Source organism: Spea bombifrons, chromosome 5 (genome assembly GCF_027358695.1).
Source record: "Spea bombifrons isolate aSpeBom1 chromosome 5, aSpeBom1.2.pri, whole genome shotgun sequence".
Lineage (NCBI taxonomy): Eukaryota > Metazoa > Chordata > Amphibia > Anura > Pelobatidae > Spea > Spea bombifrons.
Window position 1 is genome coordinate 70248894 of NC_071091.1, and position 27284 is coordinate 70276177.

General features: G+C 37.9%; 1 protein-coding gene and 1 long non-coding RNA gene across 8 annotated transcripts in view; one reads left to right on the top strand and one right to left on the bottom strand.

Moving 5' to 3' along the window:
* Positions 1 to 27284, bottom strand: part of NFATC1 (nuclear factor of activated T cells 1) — a 97222-nt gene that overhangs the window by 60733 nt on the left and 9205 nt on the right. For all 7 annotated transcript variants that reach the window (XM_053466121.1, XM_053466115.1, XM_053466119.1 and 4 more), the window contains exons 2-6: positions 23068 to 24166; positions 11919 to 12078; positions 4368 to 4570; positions 3096 to 3268; positions 2508 to 2648 (exon numbers count right to left, since the gene is read on the bottom strand). In XM_053466121.1, the coding sequence (XP_053322096.1) occupies positions 2508 to 2648; positions 3096 to 3268; positions 4368 to 4570; positions 11919 to 12078; positions 23068 to 24166 (1776 nt within the window). The remainder of the gene's footprint in view (positions 1 to 2507; positions 2649 to 3095; positions 3269 to 4367; positions 4571 to 11918; positions 12079 to 23067; positions 24167 to 27284) is intronic.
* Positions 4464 to 7802, top strand: LOC128496481 (uncharacterized). Its single transcript, XR_008354240.1, has 3 exons — positions 4464 to 4538; positions 5811 to 5997; positions 7542 to 7802. It is a non-coding gene; the product is annotated as an uncharacterized LOC128496481 (long non-coding RNA).

A 27284-nucleotide genomic window follows, 5' to 3' on the forward strand; every position in this document is an offset into this window, starting at 1 on the left:
GTCTTGCAACAGACAGGAGAAATGTCAGACGGGCGTGTAACAGGCCACCAGCACCTTGAACACCTTTTCTACCCAATAGCATTAGCCTATTATTTGATCATAACTCCGGGTAACACAATTACGTTCTAGCCAGTGTTTACATGGCAGGAGGCGAGCCAGCATACAGTCCTTACATCAACATAGTTCTGTATTGATCAGCAGCTCTGAAGACTCCACAGCTCCCAGCCACAGACATGAGACACGTCGCAAACTTGTAATATATGTTACTCAGAAGAAAAATTTGATCTGTATATGACTCACTGCACGCATATAGTGCTGCATAGTAGGAAATGTGTTCTGACGGTATGTAACGTCTAGTGGGCTGGAGAAATAATATGGAGCCAGACAGAAATTTTTAGGAGTCAGGTTCATTTTTTTTTTTTGGAAAGTATACATTCACCGAAAGCAATATAGGATGGCACGGACATTTGGGAGCTATCATTAAGTCATTGAAATCTGGGCAATTACACATCTCGCTTGGTCCATATAGACATAAACTACACAATAGTCAGCGCTTGTTGTTGCTGTTAGATCTGTTTCTCATAGAGGTTGTCCAAAGTAGGGTTTACGGAGGGTGGGGGCACTTATAAATACTGTAATGTGCAGAGGTGTAATGATTTTATTACAGCCCGGATGCATCATACATTTTTCTTACGCATCTGGTTGGCCTATAAGCTATGGCATATGTGCAACACATGTATCAGAGGTTCAGTTCCCTTTAACTAGGACCAGTACATAGCGAGTACTTAGCACCACATTTTACGCTGCATACAGAAGCATCTGTCACGGCAAGGCTTCCATGTGCTGTAAACAGCCTCAAACCTCCAAGGTGTCTGTAAGTACAATCCTCCAGGACCTAATCTACAGGATGTTATGTATGTTTGAAACGCTGAGGTGTTTTAACCCTCTGAGAGCCAAAAGGGAAAGAGCCACACATGTAGCATGATGGAGAACTCCTTCTAGCATGTAGAGAGTTAAACCTCTGGGAATAAAACTGTTAAACAAGGACGGAGGTGACCATTCCATGATCACTTCAACTGCCCTTTCTTTGCAGCTTATTTTAGGTAATTGCACCCCTACTGCTCCCCTTTCAATGTTGCTTACTACAGATTATAATTACCCATTAAAATGCTGATTTTTATGGAATTGCAAAATAGCAAGTGAGGAACCTTTTGAATCCACCTAGTATGATTTATTTTATTTTCTAAGGAAGCATTCATTATTTTGCATGATTTTACTAAGGTATTTATAATAATGACTAACCTTCTCTAATTCTATTAGCCGAAACCCACTAGGAATGTTATTAACTTTTAAGTTAATTTTAATTTTCAAAGAACAAATCTCCTTAGTCGTCAAATGAATAGGAGACCCCCCAGCAGCAATACGCAGGGTGCCTGCTACCTGCTTCCCTTGTTTGTACTCTTGAAGGTAAGAAGAAAGCACCTGGTGCCAGAGATACTGCAGCTGGCTAATTAACTAAAATTACTATTATTATTATTTTTTTTTAATTTCAATTACATTTAAGTGGCCGTGCGCAAAATACAATTAAAACAAGCATTGCTTTAGAATGATGCATCACCATTGGATACGCAAGTATTTTGTCTCACATTAATTGCCATTAAAAGCTAAGTCCAGGATATTTACGAAGGAGGTAAAACCCTTTCAGCATGTAGAATAGCAACTAATTATTTTCTTTTCAATAACATCATGGGCAATATGATGCAAAAACCCACCCAACAAACCATGGGTTAAAAAGACACGAAGGGGATGATTAAAGAAGGGCTCACCTTGAGGCCTTTTTCTTTGCTTTTAACGCCTATTGAGGGGGTTGAATGGGAGGCTTTTTTCGGAGTGGGTTTTCTTAATTGGCGCACAATACAATTACTCAAAGTATATGTTTACACAAATCAGTTAATCGCAGCAAAGTGCTCCAGATAATGTAAACGTGAAGACCAAGATAAAATAACAATTCTATTGAATGTGAATGGTGCGGTTCAGCTGTAACTTAAAACGGAGATCCAGAGGCCGGTAAATGTAAATCAGAGGCATATATAAGGATATAATACGTATTTGCATTGAGCCTAATAGTAAAGCTAGGCGCATTGTGTATTAGTATTTTCAAATGATAACCCTTTAACTCTTCTACTTATTTACTGTATCTGTAACCAGTCCAGCCTCCACTATACAATGTACTATGTGAATGTGGATTATTACTATCAAAGGCTTGGTAGCCACTGCTAATAACTCATCACAGTTTTTTGTATGGAAGTTACTTGTGAGACGTTCGATTCATATTTCTTAATTTAAAAAAAATAAAAAGATTTGTCCCTCATCTACCGAAGGTCAGATAAAGTGCCTTTTGATATATAGCTGAATATGTCAGGTGTAATAGGCCTACAGGGAAACAAGGTGTGCAATGTACAAGTGATGACTTATTCGTATCACAAAATTGTCATTATAATGCATACCTGGTGCTTTTTCTACAAAAATCACTTTAGAATCTTGATGGAAGTTATGTCCCGTCAAAATCATTTTTTTACCGCCAATCACTGGGAAGCTGTCTATGCTCTGTTTTTCCACCAAAGGTAATTCTTGGGCTGACCTCTGGGCTGTAAAAAAATATTACACACAATATTAAAGCAATTAAATAATGGACTGTATACATAGGAGACGATTAGATCTCCAGAACACCATGAAAACCTTAAACTAAATGCAAATTAGTTAAGGGTAAGATGATTATTGGGGTGCAACATACCTTTTTGAAGCTCACACAGAAACAGTCAAATCAGTTCACATATTAAATATGAAAATATGTATATTTGTATATTTTTACACGTCGCAAAATACTTGTTTGAATATAAATATTTGGACACAATATTCTTTTAGGCTTGTATCACTTATTGCTTTGGTTGTATGTATGAATGCAGATACACTTATCCAACAAATGTGATTTATTATCCACAATAATTCAGTTATTTATACTTAGCTCTATACGTTTCACCTGCAAGGTATAACGCTTTTCTTTTTAGGGGATAAGAAATGTAAAAATAACTCACAACATTCAATGGGATTTGAAGCCACTTGTAGGGTTAGAGTTCTGCCGTTGGCTTGTGGAATGTGTACACGGAATACCAGGCGCACTCTTGTATTCTTTCTTCCAATATCGGTCTCTCCTTTTCGCAGTTCGATGTCAGAATTACGAAGCTTTAATATACCAGCACAATCAATTCTGGAAAAGAAAAGGTGATACATTTTTTTCAGCTCAATAATACAATCCCATTCTATATGTGTCCACGTTCATCGTAAATTAACGTTCAACATTTCAGCTGCCAGCCCATAGGATGGATGTAGCCTTTAAGGCTTCCTGCGTGGCCTTCAGCCAGTGTAAAACCACCGCAGATTGTATCATATGACATCATTCCAACATCATTCAAGCCTAAAATATTTGTCTCACCCCATGGTAATATTGGATATCACTGAAGTAGAGCTTGTTTATTCCAGTGGGTTTGGAACTAGAACTATGGAATGATAACAGTGAAAATGCCAGACTAGGAGGACATTTCAGTTATCTGTATACTTGTGGACTATATAGATCTAACCTTTTCCCATCGTATACATATAATCACATACCTATTCTTAAATACAGTCTTTGTGCATCTCTAAATAGAACTGTACATAGTAATGATGGAGGTGATGAGCCAACAATTACACTTTTCATAGCTTTTTTATTCTTGTTAACCAGTTCACGGTTCTTGCCTTGGTTCTGGATGGAGGTAAGGTTCCAGATATTAAGCACAGTTCTTTTTGAAATGTTGGTACTATTTATGAGTGTGTTACTTATTCCAGCACAAAATGCACCTGTGATCTTTAAAACGATGAAATCACAAAGTGCAAATTTAACCAGTTAATGACAAAGAATGAATATTTACTGCACTGCTATATATTTGTTTCTCTTGTGGAGTTTAATCGCAGGCTTGAAAAAGCACTGCACTTCAGAATACAAGATCCAATAAGTGTCCCGCCATAAAGTGAACACTGGGGCTGAAGTGGAAGATATTTACAGCTCTGTAACTGAGACACGTTTTAAAAAAAGCAACAGGCACACAAGCTGAAACACGAGAACCAAAGGCAATCGGTGCTCAGAAACATTCTGGAGGTTTATTAAGGTGGTAAACTGGGGAGAGGTACTTCAAAAGAGCTTTGCTGGCTTGATTGAGAAAAGCTGGATTATTTATAGGATTTATGTAACAAAATTAGCACATATTGAAATCCCTAAGGGGCTAAAGACTAAGGGAGTGTGCCTGGCAAGCAGGTGGCTGGGGGCTTACATGGCTTTCATATTGTTCTCAGGCAGGAGTGGAATTTCCAAGACTTTGGTGTTGGAGATGATTGTTTCATGGCTTGTGGTGGAAACCGTCTTGCCGGTGATGCGATGGACCTGGTAGAAGGCATGGGGCCGCAGCAGGCGATCGTCTGCTGTCCCAATGAACAGCTGGATGGTAAGCGGCTCGCTTTCTAAGTACCCGTGTAGCTGGCAAGAGAACAGAAGGGTCAGGCATGAAAATTGCACATATTAAACTGCTCGGAATAAATTAAACCCTTTATAACGAAAACTATAATTTTAAAACGGGAAGAAAGACTTACACACCCCTCCTGCCACCAGAAAGAAACCCCACAAAATCCAGACAGGTGTGTACTGTTAGGCCATCATTCTGCCTGGCAATATTGGTGTAATAAAAAAGGTGCAAGTCAGAAAAATGTCTCATTATTTCAGTGACCTGAGGCATTTGGGAGAGATTTCATTTTAAAATATCAACTATTATAAGGGTTCAGGGGCGACAGACTGTCTGTAACTTTAGAGGGAGCCCAAATGCTTCCAGCCTTTTTGGGATAAAATTAAGTATTCGCTCTCTAACTCCTTTGTCTCATCAGCGTTGCTTCCAGAATTTTTTAATGGCCCTGCTGATTATTTCCTATGGTGATCAACCACTTTTAAAAATGTGTAAAAGAACCCATTTTTATACATAAACTCCAGAGCAATTAACTATATTCAGGATCAGACTGGGCATTCTAATAGCCCCTTGAGGCCGGTGGCTGCTAAAATGTGGTTGCCGGTTCCTTATAAGTAGTTGCACGCTATGTTCCTTAGCTGGGTGCGACTGTGTATATTCGACACGCGGGATCTCCCATGAGAGGTAAAAAAGGTACACAGTGGGCACCGGCATTTGCCTGATTTGCCCATATGGTCAGACTGTTAACTTACATTCATTTAACAATGAAACATATAAAGCAGATATATACATTATATATATATATATATATATATACACCTAGACAAAAAAGTACCATAGCATGCAAGCATCAGAATAAATTATTATATAATATTATTTTAAGTTGTTCTCTTATATTATTACTTTTAATATTGCCATTTATTTTAGCATGTTTTTTTGCAACATTTGTAGGGAAATTGATATTATATTATATTATATTTCTGTACTTCACGTTTGTTATTGTTCATTTTATAAATGTTGTTGGTAATTTTGTATTCTTCCCTCTTAGTGCTGCAGAATCTGATGCCGTTTGTAGTGGTTGTAATGTAAAATGTTTGGTTCATATATATATATATATATATATATATATATATATATATATATATATATATATATATATATATATAAAGATGAATTTAAAGCCCAGCGCATGCAGAGCCATGTGCCACTGAATGATTTTATCTCTACATCCCATTTGCAGGTGATTTTTTTTTTTCATAGGTGCAAGCCGAATCGTTCCTTTCTTCCGTTACTTGAATAACATGGCTCATATGGAAAGCCGTCAGCTATATGCGGCAGACACGCTTTTCCTCTCTATACTGGCTCTGTCTTTTTTCTCCCTGAAGGAAAATCCTTTTCTCTTTTGACATGGGGTTCTCCAGCCTTTTAAGGAAGTGAGGATGAACAGGTATTTCTGCCGTTATTAAACACGACAGCAAGAAAAAAAACACACAGCATCTAATTCTGCAGATGTCCTTATTAGAGGTAAATCACATTGACCCTGTAGCACTTAATACAACAGGTTTTTCTTTACCTGCCCTGGAAGTGCAACAGATCTATTAGCCAATGGATATTCATGCATTAACATTTAATATATTATTATTATTATCTTTTATTTATATAGCTTTTGGTTTTCTATGTGCTGTTGGGACAGAAGACGCCACTATTATATATATAACGTTATATATATAACGGCTCAAACTGTGTATTTGGATATGTAAAGCTTGGCCATAAAGACCATTACAATATGATATATAATTTAACTGCTTCAGTGCCGGAAAGGTAACCAGTGTATTGTGCAGTAACCGCATACAAGCAAGATTAACTATAACACATGGATATTTATAACAGTGATCAAGAGTATGCTCTGTAATTAACAGTGTTCTGTTCATATTCTTTCTATTAACCCTCCGACACAGGAATGCATTACAATGTAAGCGGCTAACTCTCTGTACACCAAAAATGAGTTAACCCTTTCGGTGCAAAATGTAGTGTGTTGACGCCACATTGTACTTCTGCAAAAATCCTTATGCAGTCAGGATATTCGACAATTTAGTTAAATACTTTCAAAACACTGATTCCACTGATTCCTGTCTGACACTTAAATGGTTAACCTTTACTAAGTGTTGCTCAACAGTTTCTGGCACAGAAAAGCTTCAATTACAGCAATTTCCTATCTGCATGCAGCACAGCCACATACTACACATGTGCGAGTGTTGCCACAAAGTTTTACTAAAGCAGTCAAGTAACACAATTCTCTACGCTAGGTGTAAATGTGTTAACTGTGCTCTTCCCGCAGCCATTCACCTTCCTGTTCACAACCACAGCTTCGGCAACTACCATTGTTTAGTTAAAGAGTCAATTTCTAATGGACCGTTTTCTGTTTGTTGCTCCATAATTAGTACACGGTTGCAACGTCTTGAGATAAAATAGCCCTCCAAAAGAGTATAGTTGTAGGCCGAAATTTAACAAGACAGGGCATAGATATCCGTGTGTATATATTTTACCTGCCAGCATCGAAACCTCTGACATTTCGAATGCATCTTTGCTAACTCCATAATTATCCGTTGTCAGAACAAAGGTTCTAATTATTGTCGGATCTGTTCAGACCTCCCTAACTGGCTTACTCACTTAAGTATGCATTGGAATCATGTTCTACTAATGATTCCTTCACAAAGAAGCCCTTCTTATTAAGTCCCCAAGAAGAGGAGCCATTTACTCGCAAGTACAAAGATTCAGAGGCGTATTCGGATTATTGTGGGTACAAAGCATCTATTTTTCTAATTTGTGCCCATCTCAAACAGCTTGAACCTGCCACTTACTTGGCCGCGTTTCTGTGTGGAGGCTTTTAAGAATGAAAACAAGATGACATGTTGCTGGTATGATTTATCCGTGCCATATCCCTCTGTTAAATTCTGGAATGCTGGTATTTTTCGCTTTTTTTTTTTTAAGGCCCCGAGAGATAACAGCTTGAATGATGATTCTCCCCGAACTACAAGCAGCTACCATAGCTGCCAGATTATTAATGATATCATTCATGCATCCAAACAAGTAGCACAATACCAAGGCAAGCCAAAAAACAGCTTAACAGTGAGCACACACCACTCAACTGAACCTCCGAGCGGAATTAGACATAATAACATTCTTTTTCTGCCACCATGTAACCATTACTTGTTAATCGTCACTTATGGATACCAACCATGTTATCAGCCGGAAAATGAATTAAAAGTAAAAATAGTCAGAAGCTTCTCAAAGGTGCTGTTGCAGACAAAATGATCCCTCATTTTATTTTGTCTGAAGGTATTTTACATATGAAAACAACATATAAACTTTTAAGAAGGCTTCTCCTTTGCTTTCTATAATAATAACCTATGAGTGCCTGCTTATATGTCACATGACAATTAAGCATTCCCTAAAAAAATACATGATTACTTCTGGAGAAGTTTTGAACATTCAGCCGCACTGGGAATGATCATTCTGTTACATTTAGGTATAAACGTGTTAAATGTGGTAGAGTAGGTGGAGTAGGTGAATGCACAGTTTTGCATCAACTAGTTATGCATGAAACGTGTTGATTGAGGATTACAATTTATGGGCGCTATTTTGTTGCCTATGAGGATACGTAAATCTAAAGAATTAAAAATGGAAACAAACGACAGGAGACTGCAGAGGCAGCGCATGGTATTAATTATTACTATTTTTTAAGGCAGTGTCCTGCTCGTTACTCATATTCCTGATAGTGATTAATCTCGCGTTTCTGGCAAATTGATCTTATTGATAGCACACAGCCACCTGTGGCAAGATATTACAAAAGGGGAATGGAAGCCAGATGTTCTGTTTTAGTCAGACATATAAAAATGTATCACTTGCCTCATGTTGTATACCCAGCACTTGGCAGGTAAACTAAAAATAATGGTGTGTCTGGTTGTTGGCTGAGCCAAACTATACAGCAACCTGGCTGCTACACGTCATCGCGCGTTAATCCACAAGGTCGGCTGTGTCCACTTATTGAACGCCTCTCATATGGATTCTTTTTATTTGTAACCAAAATAACACAGCTAAATGATAAAAAAACGGCATGCCCTTTGTGCGCTGGACATCTGTTCTTTGTTCGTTTCACTTTATTGTAAGTGATTTTTTACACGCACACACAAAAATAGTTCACACCTCTTCAAAAAATATTATGTGCAAGGGTGCCTGTCTGCGTGATGGCGGTTAAACAATCATTTCATGAAAGACTTATTGGAAGCAGAGCTGGCACCTACTCCAGCATGTTGAGTATCAGTAAATAAATACTCATGTGTATACGCTATTGACTCTCAATTTGTACATCCACTGGATGTGTGTTTGATCTGTGAGGTCCTTAGATATCTGATGTACTGTCCCCTACAAATGTACTACTTGTCACCAGCGACGCATACGGAAACCCTAGCACTTGCAAGCCCTAACTCAAGTGCATGTTAACGCTTACTAGACGTTCGTACCCAACATACATTTTGAACTCTGCATCAGGAACTCACACCTTAGGGGACCTAGACCATATTAGCGGACCATTCAGCTCAAAGTGCTGTTTGATCATCTCACGAGGCAGGCATCTTTCAACTAGAAGGTTTACGTCGGACCTGCTGAACCACTGTTTACATAAACGTCTACAAGGTGCTATTTACATAGGACTGCACAGTGTGTAAAGTGTGTTTAGCGTTGAATAATTCGTTCACACTATTCACGGATACACACGGAATCGGTCGTCGACTGTTCACACGAGTTGTTTCCTGTTCCCTTTCATATCTCGTGTTTACTTGTGTTACCTAATTCCAACGCAGTATTTCAGAACAAATATTTAAATGAATGCGTGATTCACTTACTAATTTGCTTAGTGGGGGTATGAGCTGGTTATGTTTGACCATTGTCACACACTGAATCTTTTTATACAGTTTCATGCATAGTGTTCTGCGTCAAAGTGAACATACAATGCACTCAAGGGCAGAATATACTTGGGGTTAAGAATAAATTATTCTTATTATTGTCTCAATAGCAAAGATTTAGGCGACATCGTCCATCTGACGTCTATGCAGATTGATGAACGTGGGCAACGGAAATGTATATATGTTCTCATTATTAATATAACAGCTTGAGCTCAGTGTACAACCCAACCCATGGATATAGGTATACACCAAAAAAGTGAGCCTCTATGAGCTGGTTAGTTGTGTTGGTAAAAAAAATAAGCCTCTGTGTAAAAAAGGAAGACAATGGGCCCAGACCCAAAGCTATAATTTATTGCTCCAATCTGATGAAATCATTTACTTGAATGTAATCTTTTTTTTTTGAACTCAGAATATGTGCGAATGTATTATTTGGCAACTTGTAGCCGTGTGAATAGCGTAATAACCTGTGTGGAACGGCTGGTAAAAAAAAGTGCCAGCCGTTTCTGATTGAGCTATAAAATGTCTGCTTTGTGCTGTGTGCCTGGCTACGTTAACGTGTAATAATTGCATCCTGGCTCACAGATGTGTGTTAATGTCTTATTTTCTTTTTTGCACCTCACATACATTATAGGAGCATATGGCTAATAGACACGCTTACAACGTGCAGGCGGGAATGCTCAGGAAACATGGGTGGGGTGCATTTGGTACGGCGCTGCCATTTTTTCTATTATCCTGACGTAATTCATTGGTAACTGGTAATGAAAATAATTAATACACTCCGTGCACTCATTTGAAATGTTTTCTTTCTCGTTTCTACTCTTCCCCTTTCCTTCCTGACTCACAGCTACACCAATATTCAGCTCATTTCAAATTTCCTAGATCCTATTATCATTTTTATTCATATTCTTACTATATCTTTCAGTTTCGTAATATGCTCCATAAACAGATGGCATTCTTTTCGTCAGGACGGAAATTGAAGTTCATGTTCCTGTTAACTACTCTTGCTCCAAAATGTAGGATGCAGGAGTTCCCAGGTATAAGTGTATACATGTATGTATGTATGTATATGTATAAGAATCTACAGATATGTGGTGGCGTCTTTGTGTTCTGTGTATGTAGTGTGTAAGCAAGGTCCGCATGGTAGTGTCTACGTTTTAATTGTAAATCTACCAATTTCACAAATCCAGTGCTGGTGTCCAGACCCGCAATGATTGAGCAAACAGATGAGTCTGACTAAAAACAACTACTGCTACTTCCGACTAACTATATCTCGTTACAGTACGTGCGTTATAGAAGCTGACACAGTCACCTGCCGTCCAAATATATACTATTTTGCTTAACAAAACATTCCTTAGATTCCTTCCGTGCATCAGAACATGTGAAAAATAAAGCCGGGTGTGTGTTTTTAATTTATTCCTTATATGTGTTTTATTAAATCCTTTACAGTGTCATCCATTACATTTATTACGCAAGGAACACGGATTGTTGAATTGCAGAATTCATTCTGGCCACCCAACTTTTGGGATGCAATTTATGAAGGCGAAAAAGCAGCCACGATAACACTATTTTATTTGCTGAGTAGTTTAATTCTTATATACGTTTCATTATATTAGGTGTTTTGATGTTTCCTGTTCCTCACAATCTTAAACCTCAAAGAATTTGTAAGATGTGTTTGTGTTCAGTGTTAGCCCACGCGGAGATCGTACAAGGTTTTTATTTACATAAACAGCGCAAACCTACCACCTACGTCTCCAAAAAAGGAAGAAAATTACACACACACACACACACACATATATATATATGTATGAGATTTTTGGGAAACAAGGTAACTTGCTGCAAAAAAGGGCATGGGAAGGCCAGTCATTGATTGTATATAATTTTAGGTCCGTTTGTTAGTTTTAAGGTAATACTAACATTCTTTTGTGTACGGCATTGTTAAGTATGCCACTTCATTCTTTATTTAGCTGATATTTTTAACCCTGTGCTTCTCCACCACTCATTATCTGCCCTCCTAGACCAACCTATGAAGATGTATGGTTGACCACTGCAAAGAAATGTACAATATAAACCTAGCATCTACTGATACATTTTCCATATTTTCATATTGCGTTGGCTGAATCTACATCAATGCAGAAAAATGCTAACTTATAGTGTTTTTGCGTAATCAATTAAGACATATATATTGACCATTTGCTGGTAAACCCTTGTGGTTTTATGCTACAATCTTGTCGGTCAATTGTTTTTTTGTCCAGAGATCACATCATTTTGAAATGTTTCAGGCACTGAGGGTGGACTCGTCTGGGAAAGTCCGTTTCTGTTCTCTCCCTCGGCCATTAACTAGTAAATGTTATGAAATGATTTCATCGTGTGCCAGGAAAAACAGTGCGTCCTATCACTTGCATACCTGCACTATGGGATGTCCTCCAGTAGATGCCTTCACAGCCCCTCGGCTTCCTTCCGTCTCATAATGAGCTCTGTGATGTGATTTGGGCTGCACATCAATCCGGAGTTCGTAAGGTCCTGACTGGGACGGCAAATGCCAATCGAGAGCAGGCATAGAGGGGCTGTAATGGAAAAGAACAGCTATTTAACAACCATTAAATATTAATACAAAGTATATTATCCCACACCGCAGGAATTTTGCTCTATTACTTTGGAGACCGTGATTAGCAGTTCATCGTTCACTATCTTACATTTGGAATGTCATCAATTGATCCAGTGCTATGACACAAGTAATTTAAAAGTTCACGCAGTAGCCAAAAACCTCTTTCTGCTTTATGAAGATGAATAACTCGAGACTAGCTGTTGCTTTGCTCGCTGTCAAACATCCTACTTAGATGGAAACTCTGTGTGCATTGTTTTTCTTTCCACAAATACTGCTGCTTTTACTTGTCCGGAGTCTGAAAATCTAAATAAATTACTAGCACTTGGATCTACGAGCAACAATCTAGATCTTCACAAAGCAGAAGCTCTCAACAGCGCAAACCAGATTAATGGAACGACTCAGTGATGACAGAGTTAACTGTTTAAGTGCGTGTTATTTAGAGGAATTTAAAATCCCTGGAGGGATATCGGCCCTTTAAAACTTTAAAAAGCACAACAAATGTAAAGGTTTACATACCTATAAAGAACAGGTCAGTTACCAGGACTACTTTAATATTTCTTTAAGACACTATTAATAAAGGATTACACTAATTTTCCCCCAAATGATTGTATGTTAAGTTACCGTACATTATGTATTGGATTTAACAATCAACCAATTACAATGTCTGGGTTTGGTAAAGGGATCATATTTCCTTAAATGCAAATGATAGCTGAGAGGTCCTTCACAATTGGCAAGAATAGTCGGGCCACAGAGGGGGCAACGGCAGATCTGCAGTTTCTGCCTCCACTACGTGATTTATTTATTTACAAGAATGCATATTCAAATACTGACAAGAGTACTTTATTAAATCAACCTCATATATAGCTACATGGCGATTTTTGAAAGTATAAAAAAAAAAGATTTGGATTCTATTTCAGACATGTAACAGAATATTTCTCATATATAAGGGACCCCATGACATTTTCAAGAAAATGAATGCAACTTCAGATGAAAGTTGCATATCCTCACTGAATAACAATCCTCAATCAAATGATTTTTTCCCCAAGCAAAACAGAAAAAGTAACTTGTTCAATTAATTTGATATGGAAACAAAAATGCTATTGGCTGTATACTTTGGCACAACAAACCTTTAAACGGAGGAGCTGGGTTTAGAGAGCAATCTAAAACTTTTTTTTAAAGTATTACAGCTATAAAATGATTATTTTAATACTGGGTGTATCTTGCAGTCTAGTTTACTCTACTAACTAGTTCCCAGAAACACAATGTAAGAAAAGAATATAAAGATGATATACACATAATATTTTGCCTACAGTGCATATAGTTTTCATGCTTACTGTATAAATTACAAGACCTGGTTGAGCTTTGTCAATCTGTCACTCAGGATAAAGCAAGATCTGAGCGAGATCTGTAGAGGATTCATGCAAAGTGATTTAATTAATTGTTAACAATGTGGATTTATCAGCTTTTGCGTATATTATTTAAAAAAAGTCACCTTTTTTTTTTTTTTGCTTTTATCTTTCTCTTACTCTCTCGTTACAAGACATTCTATCCCTGTTTCAGTAGTACAGTAGTATAAGGAGCACTTTTCTCGAAATAGCAGTATCTTGATTGAATTATATTTCCCAAAGTCTCTGCCTGATATTGGCCATTGGGTCACTTATTTTGATCTATGTCACTTGAATCCTGATTTCTTTTTCCTTAGTGGATTAGCTGTCAGGAGGCAGAAACTGTCACTCTGATGCATGACAACCTACATCACAAGGGACAGAGGTAACTAGGAAGCGAGCAGTGTAACGATAGTCACACAAACACAGATTCTCCCCCGAAAGGAACTGCTCTGCTATTTTCTATTGCACACATCCCTGACCTTACAGCTTGGAGCAGGGCTGGGAGAAGAGTTTAAGGGCTGGAAGAAGAGCTTAAGGGCTGGGAGAAGGACTACTGTTTAAGCAGAGACATCTGCATTGAAAATGCATAAAAAATATGAATTAAATCACCAAACTTCTAAAATGTGTTGTTAATTGGTTAAAACAAAGTGTGCTGTAGGACCAAAGTACGTTTCCTAGTCTAAGTCATTAAACCAACAGTGTCCCTTCTTGCTAGCATGGTTTCTTGGCCCAAGTCTTAAAATGCTGCTAAACTCAAAAGAGAGTAAATTACCAAACCCTAGTCACAAGGCAGCACATCACTTTCGGGATGCAATAAATAATGGGTATTATTTCTTCTTGAATGAACATGCATGCCTGTTTTAAATGCGGTAAAAGCAGATCTAAATACTCATGTTGCTTGGAGAAAATGGAGTTAAAGTTAATAAAATTGGTAACGCTTTTTGCAATCAAGTATAATGTGTGGTAGAATCTTCTCATGTGAACATATCCCTGCTGATGTCCTAAGTCAGATGGTAACAAATGGTAACACTGGTAGGATCATTCCCCAGGCTTTAGCTAGTTCTATTTTTACTTAGCCTAATGTAAAAAAAACTGTTAAAAGTCCTTTTTAAACGTTGGGGTTTCCATTCATGTTGACTGTAAGGAACACTGCAGTTTTTGTTCACAATAACATTGTTACGCTTACAGGCAATTTCAAATGAGTCCATAGTGATAATAATCACACTTGCGAGAGGATATAGCAGTGAGGGAGATGCTTCCTCTTCCATTTCTAACATCTGGGAAGCAACTGTCTCTGCTATGTAAAAATATCTCTGAATGTGTCTATGTAATGAAGGCCACACACTGTACGCACTTCCCACAGGCCCTCCATAGCCATTGGAGATGACTCAACAATTGAGGCTCCCAGTATTACTCACAGTGGTATGACATTTCTCATTTCATTCAAGAAATGTATGATATCATAGCCATAGGTACACTGTTTCCAGAACAATTTTTGCTCCTTTCATTTCTGAGAATGTTTGATAAATTCAGTGTATCAGAAAAAAAGCATAACTCACCTCCAACTTCAACTGTGTATGCGTGTGTAAAACGTTCAGAACATTTATAACAATGTGTGTATGAAACAACAATGCTCTCTGAGTTTAGTCTGCACCGGATACATCTATTTTTCAGAAAGCAGGTCATCAGATGGAAGCCTTCAAGTAGTAGGACAAGGAACTATAACGCAATCAGTTCAATGTTCTATTCAGAGGTTAAGAATGATACATATACTGGGGCTGTTTGAGTACTGAGCATAGATGACACAATGGATCTGCTTTCGAAAAATGTAATTTTACAGTTGGAAAGAAGGTTAGTTAATATGATGATTCTGCCCTCTTTTGCCCCCCCTGATTTCAGCTTCCATTAGGTAAAATAGTCCATTTTAAGCCAACTAACTACAAAAACCCGAGTACAATAAAAAGCTATAGGTATTAATATTAAACGTATCTAGGTAGGCCAATGGTCTCTCACATTCTTAATTGTCCTAACTGAAGGAGATCTCCTCAACTGTGAGAAAAAGTGTGTTGCGTTTCTTTAAATGGCCCAGTTTTATCATATTTCTGAAGTTAAAAGCCTGAAACAGAACATGAGAAATGTTAATTATAGGATGAGAAACAGCAGCTGAACTGGAGTAGAGGTATGATGGGAACTTGTTGGTCACCGTGAATCACTCAGCGTGATATTTCTAAATGCTGAGAGTTAGTCAGATTCTAACAGTTACGGCAGATTATTCTTTGCACGCAGCACTTGTAACTTGACAGTGAGTTAGCTAGCGTTCCAATGGTCAGATGACTTTTGGGATCACAGGGACACAATGTTTATAATTATATCCCAACATAGAATTTGCTCGTATTTTAGGGTATGTAAGACTGCGGGAATCGAAATAGGCCCTTTCAGCTGCAGAATGCCTGTCTCTGAAGTAGCACCCAAATCTTTACTCCCACTAAAGCTAAACATTTTGATGTCAAGAGGTCAAAATCATGCCGTTATATTAAGATGAGACATTATCAAATGTATAGGTCAAATAGGTCATGATTTTGTCAAATATTTCACACAAGGTTGAGTAAACCCCAAAGACAGAAGATATTACTCAATGGATGAATATATGAAACAGAAAAAATATTATAACTATTTTACAACTATTATTATTATATTTACAACTATTTTAATTTCGAATAAAAAACACAAAATCATGTGACAGGTAATAAGAGTAAATTATTATTTTTATTGTTGCTCATAATATTATTATTATTATTCTCTTATAATTGCATAAAGCCAACAGATATCACTGCATTTCTTCATGTTCTTTTTTTAATTTAAAATAATTATAATTTGCAATGTAAAAAATCCCAAAAAGGTTGAAATTACAGTCAAATAATTAAGTCTAACTTTTTATCTACCTGTGCGCACTGATATATAAGATATATACAAAAGCCAACTGCATTTTTCGTAAATCAAAGGACATTAAAATGTAAGCAAAGGAAATAGGTTCATAGCCTTTATTTGAAACAAAAAATGAAATTTTTTTCCATTGCATAGATTTTGACCCCGCTGACGTTTCTCACTTGTTAATAAAAATGTTGCAAACATTTGTGTTGATAGACTCTCAGTGTGGAAGGAAGTTTGGTTAAAGAACCTGATTAACAAATTTGTCTAAATTTCTCTGCAGAAAAAACATTTCAGGTCCCAAAGCAAAAATTAGGGGGGGTCAAATGGAAACATATTGAACGGGATCAGGAAACATATTGCGAACAAAACAGTGGAAAACTGTACAATATAGATCTTTGTAAAGGCCAATTCTACTACACCCCATCGCTGCTAGAGTTTTCCGGGATAACAAATATGTAAAAGAGCTAAAACATCCTGTCTGTCAAGTGATATCTAATCAGCACAATAATCTATAGCGCTAGGTGGATACAAACTAGTCCTAGGGGTAGTTCTTTAAACACACCCCATGCTCTATATACACATTAAATATCTTAATCCTCTAGACTTAGCAGGGCCCTCCTCACCTGTTGTTTCTGTAAGTCAAATTGTTATGTTATATATTACTAGTATGTGCTGTGGAATATGACGGTGCTCTATAAAACAATTAATAATAATAATAATATAATACAATTCCAGTAGTGGTGTTGATGGCTTTATTGCCACCCATTACCAAGAATCCCTTCTTGCTGAATAAACCTATGCGTTAAGTGAATCTATTATGTCAAGCAGGGGTTTGTGGCTACGTGTGGACAGGGACTGTCATGTCTGACAGTGCAGGAAAACCTGCACTGTGTTTTCATAGCTATTCACAATTAAAGGTGACAACTACAGCAAAAGACAACGATGCCTCAGTGTCTGAAGCCAATGGGAATGAACAGGATGGGGAAAAAAAACATGCTGGAGAATTGTTAATTTTTTGGAGTAACTTGATAGAAAGACTCTAATACTTCATGGGTCACTGTGTTATGTTTAACCTATGGCAAGGGGTTACAGGGGGTAACACTAACGTAAACTCCCTCCATTGTCACTACATTTAAACCCAATAAAAGAAACTGTCACCAACATACTGATTCATCGATAAAGGCCAAGTTTCACGAGCAGCTATTCATAAGAGAGAGAGTGAAACATAAGTTGTAATTTCCTGACCTTCAATCCCAGGACTGGAAACCACAAGTACATGTTTATATGATTCTTGTAATGACTTTCCTGGCCGTATGGTCTTAATAGTGCAGGAGCTGAATCACTTTCACAAAGACAGACCCACCACTTAAAGGGGACTTGATATATTGTGGTGCTTTAGCACTGTACAACAATGTCTCTTATTATCAAGGACTGTAAGTTGCCCTGGTATAACAAACATGGGGTTTGCTTTCTAAAAGACTAGCATTCAAATGTTGTCTACCCATGCTATGATGTTTCTGAGACGTCAGTGACATCCCAAAAAAACATTAATGCAGATAAACTTGGTGGATCATTACCAAACATCAATAATAGAGTTTTGGCATATGACAGTTTTGATAAACTGTGTCTATCTTTGTGATCCCTCTTGTTGATTAGGGACATGTAGCTTGCATGCATGGGCACTGTACCTCCTCTGTCATCCTACACATACATACAGTACATCCGGACATCCAGCTTTTTAGTTCCTATTAAAGACTGATCCAGCCAACATGAAAATCGGAATTTCTAGGGTTAAATTAAATGATTTGCTATAGTGTGTAGGACTATGTATCCCAGTGAAGTTTGTATGATTAGGCTCTCAGCATTTTACACCAATCTATTTAAATCTCAGTTTATCATTGTCAGTTAGACAAGAATCTATTTAGTCACCAAAAAGTTAATTTTCTATGTAAACCACGTTTTAAGTATTCAAGTGTATTGTGCTTTATAGCACATCTGGGTTTCTTGTACTATTCTGTTTTTATTTCTAGTATTCATGTTTTATTTCATTAAACAAATATATACTTTCATATGGCTGTTTAAAGAAATGCTGGACAAGGAACTAAGACAATTTAATTTGGTGACTAGGAATAGAAAACAGAAATATACAATATCCCTCTAATATTAACATGTGTCACCTACATTGTGTACAATTTCTGTATACCATGAAACCCAGAGCATATACTGTGAAATAGCCTCCGGCAACGCAGGTGCCTTCTTTCAAGTATTCTGACAATGAGATCATGCTGACACAACAATACAGACATGATGGTCCAGCACAGAGCTTCTTAACTCTATAATCAAGGATATATCAGAAGGATATATTTTCTAAAAGGGTACACTTGGCTCTCTACGTAACACAGATCTACAATTAGGTCATAGAGTGATATACCTATGCGTATTTTAGGAGATCCTAAGGTAGTTAAGGGATGAAAATCTTTGACCAAGGTAATGCAAGTAACCTAAACATTTTTTTCATGGATCCACTTCTAGGACCAGTCCTGCATTAAAGGGACACTCCAGCCATCATGTGCACTTTATGCACCTATTTTCATGTAGGAGATGTGTTTGGTAGAACTTAATGCCAGTCATCTCCAGCTCTGGCTTGGTAAAGTGCAATACGTTTTTATCCAGATTTTTTTTAATAATACATATTAAAGGGGTGGAAACAAGTCAGTGCTCCTTTCAACTGTTGTACTTTATTTGCACAGCATAATGATACCTACAAAAGTGTGTCAGAAACTACATTTCTTGTACAGTTTAATGGCCAATCCCTTCCCAGAAACAAAATGTCAATCATGTCAAATGTTGACAAGTTGTTTTATGTGATTAAACGTTCAGAAAAAATGAATCAAACTACAGTTCACTTGCTAGGCTCATTTCTAAAGGCAACCAGATTATTATTATTGTTGTAATCTATAGAGAGATGTGTTAGATTGCATTTGGAATATTTTTTTTAAAAAAATGTCATATTTACTAAACATGTTAACATATCCTCTATAGGGAAGTACCATATTACTTGGTAACTTTAGTACTTTATGGACACAGACTATTCTCCCTCTCACCAACTAGTCACGACTTGTGACTAGTGTTTCAAAACAAGAATGTGAATCATGGCAAGAACTCCTGAGATTATTTTCTAAGATTGTTTTCTAATATATTTAAACTCTGAAAAACCAGTGCTGTATTTAAGAATTTACCTATTTAACGATTTAGCTATTCCCACGCAAAAATGCTACCTCCAATGGGCATTTTGTATAATTATATCCTCCAAACATTAGATAAACCTTCCTTTTGGTAGAGGAGGTAAATCAGAGTAGCATTATAAGTGAAATTGAATTGATACATGTATTACGTTATAAGGACATAAGTTTGATCCCAGTAGAGCAACTTACCTAAATTTTTATGTATAGTCAATAAAAGCGCTAAAGTTACTAAATAAAGGCACAGCGAAAGTACACCAGTGCGCCACAAGCACCAATACCTTCCCCTATAATGTACCTACGATAAACGCATGATGAATGTATGATGGGAATATGTAATAGAATATTTTGTACATATATCCACATGCAATATCTTTAAATTCTTTCTAGACTGAGTCACTGAAGCCCAGATGTGGAATGTATTCCTATCAGTGAGACTAATGTAAATATTTAACACTGCTTAATGCTGAATATGCATGCCACACAGCAGGGGATACTGGGTCAGCCCCAGCAGTACCCATGAAATAAACCTAGCTCGACAAAATTACCGTATTTGCCCGATTATAAGACGACCCTGATTATAAGACGACCCCCCAAAATCTGAATATTAACTTAGGAAAAAAAGAAAAAGCCTGAATATAAGACGACCCTAAAGGAAAAAAGTTTTACCAGTAAATGTTAATTCATGTAAACTATTTTTTTTAATAAAAGCTATGATTGAGAAAAATATTTTTTTTTTGTTTTTATTTCTTGTATTTTCCAACCTGTCCCCCAGTTACGCACATCTGCCCCCAGGCTTGCCACACCAATATGGCACTGTGGCCCATGATATGCCTTTTAACCCTCTATATGCCACTGTGCCCCATGGTATGCCTTTTGACCCCCTATGTGCCACTCTGCCTCCAGAAATGCCTTATACCCCTATATCCCATTCTGGCATTTAGGGGGTTAAAATGCATATTATGGGGCAGAGTGGCATTAAGGGAGTTAAAAGGCATTATATAGAGCACTCTGCCTCCAGAAATGCCTTATACCCCTATATGCCACTCTGGCATTTAGGGGGTTAAAAGGCATATTATGGGGCAGAGTGGCATATAGGGAGGTATAAGGCATTTCAGGAGGCAGAGTGCACTATTAAATGCCCCCTTAACGCCACTCTGCCTCCTGAAATGCCTTATACCTCCCTATATGCCACTCTGCCCCATAATATGCCTTTTAACCCCCTAAGTGCCAGAGTGGCATATAGGGGTGTAAGGCATTCCAGAAATGCCCTACACACACACACACACACACACACACACACACACTTACTTACTTACTTACCGGTGCTTCCAATTTCCTGCTGTATTGCCGGGGCAGCGGGTTGACGTCTCATTCCGCGGCAGCCGGAAGGAGGTGGAGTTGGCAGCGGGGGTTTGTATGCGTCCGTCGCAAATACCTTCCCCGGCTGTCAGAGATCAGGAACTCTGGAACTCTGATCTCTGACAGCCGGGGAAGGTATTTGCGACGGACGCATACAAACCCCCGCTGCCAACTTCACCTCCGGAAGCACCGGTAAGTGTGTGTGTGGGGGGGGGGCGACGACAGGAGGATCCAGGTCCCCTGCAGCGGTGCGGGGGATCTGGATCTTAGTCTCCTAATCAGACCTCTATTTGAGGTCTGATTAGAAGACGACCCCGATTATAAGACGAGGGGTATTTTTCAGAGCATTTGCTCTGAAAAAAACCTCGTCTTATAATCGAGCAAATACGGTAGTAATGAATTTACCTGCCAATTCACACCAAGCCATTATAATTAACATCCCGTTAAAGATATCATGTATTAGCAGATTTTCAATATAGATGCCTTCATTCTGACTCTAGAACGTTGTGCCTTTATCTCATAGTACTTCACAAACCATGAATGTCCATGATCTGCAGCAACAAAACCCTTTAAGTGTTAAAGTCTCTTAAGTTTTCACAATATATATTCACACATATAATGCCTGTCTCAAGTGCTTAGAATATTATATTCGCCACACATCTAGCTTGCTGCACAATGGCTGCCCTTGTAACATGGACTATAAAAGATGCAGATATCAGGAGATCTGAGAAAGGTTATAAAAGTCTATATAAATATTTGTATATTAACAAGTTTCAGAGCAGGAAGATTGCAAAGTGCTACTAAAAGCACATAAAAACCCACCGACTCTAGTTAAACCTTTCTAAGCACATACCTGTATTCTGTATTGATTATTATAACATTCTGAGCTTATAACTGATAATATATTCAAATAAATTGTGACCTAACTGGCAAAGTCTGGGATAGGCATATCGCTATCATGAATATAAGACAAGACCAGGGACTGAATACGTTTAAAGTCTTTACAACAAAATAACAAAAAAGATAAACCTTACAATAAATCTGCTCTTGGGAAAAAAAACTGGTTTGTATTTTTTTAGTGTAAATTTAGCAATTGTTAACAAGTGTGCATGAATGAGAGACTTATACATACATTACACATATACTATACCTCGTATCCAGTTCTTGAAGTATCTTATCTTGATCTGTTTTGTTGTCTTTTTCCTATATTTGTAAAAATGCCTGTCTGATCCATGAATTCTACATTTTTTCTCATGGCTCTCATGGTGGGTGCGAGTGAGGCCTAGGTGCCCTTAAAAAACTTTTCTTAAGAATGTGAAAGGGATGAGTAACACATGCAGGCACTAAATAGTTACTGTAAATCCAAGGAGTGGAATGTGGAGCCTGGCATGTAGACAGCTACTGCTGATCTGCATGCTCTTGTAAATACCTCCTACTTTGTCAATATCAATGACCACTGTTGCAAAGTTATTGTTATTTGTAGTTGTTATGGGCTGCAAATTTAATTCTACTATTTTGGCTTTCACATCTGTTCAGTAAATGTCTGTTTACAAATACCTATAAATATGGTGTTTATTCTGAAGTAGTGGCAACAAGATAATGGCGGCTGCTGAACGACAACTCTCAGTTAGCATACACTTGAGTCCTTGACTGCCTTAGATGCATTACGTTGTAGAATCAGAACATCTGGATAGCTCCACTCCTGTTCTAAATTGATCTAGCTATACAGCAGTCTGTCCAGCATGCTCTGAAATTTAGCTGCCAGCTATGTGGGTCAAATATTCACTTAGTTGCAAGCAAATCTGTAGAAAGAGGAAACAGTTGTTCCTGACACCCAAACTCTTTCTAAACTAAAACACCTAATGTTTGATGTAATTCAGCTTTAATCTGTATTCAGCCTTGACAGCTGCCGACTTCAAATGTTAAAGAATCTGCAAATAGACCCAAGATAGACAACTCTATTCAAACTTAATACCCCATAAGAACATGAGAAAGTAAATGATAGTTGAGATGTTATGGTCTTACCTCATATATGAAGTGGGAGACACATTCTTTGGTTTGGCCCACTGATAAGGGTGCTGCGGAACTGATAAATATTGATCACAAAAGTTTCCTTTCCTGATATGATGGAATCCAGAATACTCTTCAGGTGATAAATCAGTACCTGGTGACATTGTACCATGGTCATCACAAGCTGGTTCAGTTTTAAGAGACATAGATGGTGAGTGATCTATTGCAGTTTTTCTGGATTTAATTGGAATGCCATCATTCATGTCTATTGGGTCAGTGGTAAGAGCATTAATTGCTGCAACTATGGCAGAACTGGTATATTGGTGAGTATTTCCCAGCCACGTCTCATCTGTTATACTAACTCTTGGGGAATTATGAGGAGATGGGGTTGGTGAATGGTGTGGTGAGTAGGAGGTCTGCCTACCATTAAGGCTGTATTTTCTTTTGTTGCATGGAGAAGTAGGACGGGAGTTTGGAGCAGTTAACCAGTTTTCATCTGAAATACTTGTCCTCGGAGATGTAGACGGAGAATGCCTAGGTGAGCCTAACAAAGTACAAGCCACCATGCTCCTCTGGTACCCTTCTTCTGGATCAGTGGTTTTGGGAGAGACACACGGTGACTGCCATGGTGACGTCTGTGGGGAAGTATATGGATAAGAATAATTTGATTCAAATGATGAAGCTTCAGAATTACAGCTTCTGGAAGACAAACTGCTGGCAGGACTCAAGCATGAAGGGTCACGGTAGGTTTCAACGTTTGGCAAGTTCAAGGTAGCAGTGGAATGAGCACGCTTAGTGTTTGGGATGGCTTCTTCAATATCTCCTTCATGAAAAAACTGATTATTGTTGCTGTGCATTCCTAAACATGATGTGATCTCAATTCTGGGGCTTTCTAATGTAGGAGCTCCGTTGGGTCTTATGTTGGGAGACAGGTAATATCCAGAAGCCTCGCTTTCAAGGTTTCCTCCATATCCAGATGGATGACTTGTAGATGGAATAATGGAAATGACGGGGTTTGGTGATTGAAGGCCATGGCATGGGGTTGATAATGAAGAATTCATCATACCCAGTGACAGACTGGCACTTAAATTGGAAGATGCATAGTTATAGTGCTCTGAAAAAAAGTGATGACAACAGGTGCTTATATTAGTTAAATAGAATGCTGATGATATGCAACAATATTTTATCCCAGAGATCAAATAAAACAATACAATTCGGGGTGTAGAAACATATAATAATCAGTATCTCATCAGTTTGTTATTACCAGATAAACTATAGCTCATTGGAAAGCAAGGGATACATGAAAATGTCCATAAGTTAAAGAACTTATATATTTTAGGTACATCTTGGATTTAATTTGCATTTATCCTCAAGTAAGGGAAAGCAATTTTTCTTTACACCTGTCGTTTTGTATTTTTTTTTGCTTTACAACACCCACCTGCTCAGGAAAACTGCTTTCCCTAGGCTACTAGAGAAACGTACGTGATATTTCAAATAGCCATTGAAAACTCATATATACCAATATCATTACATACAGATTTGTGAATAGTGCAAATACTTTAGCAGTTTCCCTGCAAAACAATATGATGGCCAATTCCACTTATTTTGACAATTTCTAGGGAAGCCCTTTGGTTTTCTTTGAAGGCAGGGATAGCAGATGGATACTAGAACACTATAAGATGTCTATAACTATGCAGCGGTCCGCAGTGATGTGAAATAAAAGAAATAATAACTACACTTAGCATTAAAGATGAATATTCTGATGCTGCTGCCTCTCATCAAATACAGACTCCAGCAGAACCGCTGCTCTTTAGCAATCAACACACAAAAGTAATAATCGTTGCAAAGCAGAGGGCTCGGAATTAGTCAGCCACCTAAATAATTTAGTTAACTGTGAATCACCATCTGGCAATTTGTCGCGCTTTGGGTGTTATGTCCAAAGTTACTCACAAGTAGAAATGGATAAAATGTTACAAGCTGAAAATAATGAAACGCGTGTTATAATAAAACAAGAATGGAGATTCGGACTTGAAAGGTGTAGACCAAAGGTGTATTTGCTATGATCTGTTGCAGGCATCATATTTACGACGCTAGTACCATGTACGAACAGCCTTAAGGGAATATATGCTAGTTACTCTATAGAGGTAAATAGAGGCCACATAAGCCTTACTGAGGCTGTGACCGTAGCTTGGCAATCAATATGACCATTAGCTATAGTAATTATAAGTGCAAGCCTGACTAGTTCCAGGACACAGAGGCCCACATTTGAAATTAACAATTCTGAATGAAAGAATATTCCACTACGCAGTAGAAATTTGCACCTTTTTAAAAAAATAAATTGTAATAAATTATGCCAGAGCTGAAGCTGTTTCCTGGAATTATTTGGCTCCTTTGCACCAATGATCCCCTTCTTTTTCCCCTTACTTTCCTGGTGACTGTTGACCTGCTCCTGACAATTAGCCAAGTATTTCTGCGCATGCATAGAGAGCATCCACTCAAGACGGTTTCACACTCCCAAAACATTCTCCACCGGTATCAGCGCATGCATGGCCATATTCTCGCGCTCCTAAAGCATTGTCCACCAGTGGCAGAGCTTTCCAAATGGGCTTCCCAGCAATCACACGAAACAGGACATCACCAAATGGGTTACACACAGAAACTCTCTGTAGACCACAGCGGTGCTGCGGAGATGGCAGTGCTCAGGATTAAGAAACAGTCACATAAAATGACACGAGCGTTTCCTTTCCTTTATACTTTAAAGCATCCCATTGTACAGTGCTACAGAATATGACGATGCTATTAATAAATAGACGGTCCACCGAATTGTTAATTCATAACGCATTCTAACGACAAGTTTTATTCTTGTTTCACAAACGGCAATGTGATTGTTGCATTACTTCCAAACCCGATTCAAGTCATTTGCAGCAATCCATGGACAGCAGGGTGACTGTAAGCAGTATTTCTGCTCAGTGTTACGCGGCGGCAGCAGCCTGTGTGCTTCCTTTAAAAACTTCTCATGTTACAGGCTGCTGTGAGGATCATGTTGTGTGGTAAGCTAACATCTAACATTGTTTTCTTTCCCGGTGACATCATATGGTCTCTTATTTTTTTATAACATACATTGATGTGACATTAAAAGCGCTTAAAAACAAACTGACAAAGCATGGCTTTGCGCAATATTTCTGTCTTCTCATCCATGCATAACAAAAGGACAGGGCCTGCAATTTCAATGCCCAGTAAATAGACTATAATTAGACTTCTAACTCTGTATAAATCCATTTCAAGACTTGTATGCCAGGAGTTCCTTCCATTCAGTACATGCGGTCCTCGGCTTGCCAGGGGTGTTAATGGCAGATGGCAGCATCCCACTGTGGAACAACTACTAAACCACACGCCATTTGGTGACTTAAATCAGCATCTACTTATCTGTTGCAGAATCACAGAGATGATTCAAATGCTGATTAGCAGATAACGGAGGAGGAACTTTTCCTGGTGGTCTTCAGGAAATACATCCAAAGGACAGTTTGGCCATATTGGGTATGCTTTGCTTTCCTTTCTCTGCTGCTGCGGATATTCATCTGCGTTAATGGGTCGTATTGCTTATTTATGTAAAATCCCATGTGCGCAGCTTGTAATACCCCGCCGTAAGATTCTCTATGGGGTAAAATTACTTTTATTATGCAATTCATTGATGAAGATAATAATGGATTATTAAATAAAAAAGAAACCCAAATGAATGTAATCCATGTGAGTTGTAATCTATTGCTAGATTACCAGAAAAACTACAGATTACCCATACTTTTTCCCTGAGAGCCTTCGATAAACTAATTATAAACTAATCTTAAAACTTGGCAGTACATGTTTTTAGTACTTATATGCTTGTTTTGAGAATTTTTTTACCAATGCTCTATGTGTACATCTATACCTAGGAAGGGACATGAATGTCCTGAAAGCTTCCATTTAGCATCCTCCCAGCCACTAAAGGTTTCATTTTTTTCTCAACGTTTGTGAAATATTACAAAAATACCTTGACTCCTGTCTTATCTATGGTCTGGAACAAAAAAATCACAAACTAAACTGAGTAAGATATCATCATCATCAAAACTAAGAGAGCATTTATACCTTTTCAAGGTAGAGCTGGCAGCTTGCAGTCCAGTAGGCAAGTCCAGCCAAGTGGCCCAGTAATAGAGCTCCCAAAACACAACTTTCCTGCAAGTTTTCACAACTAAAGC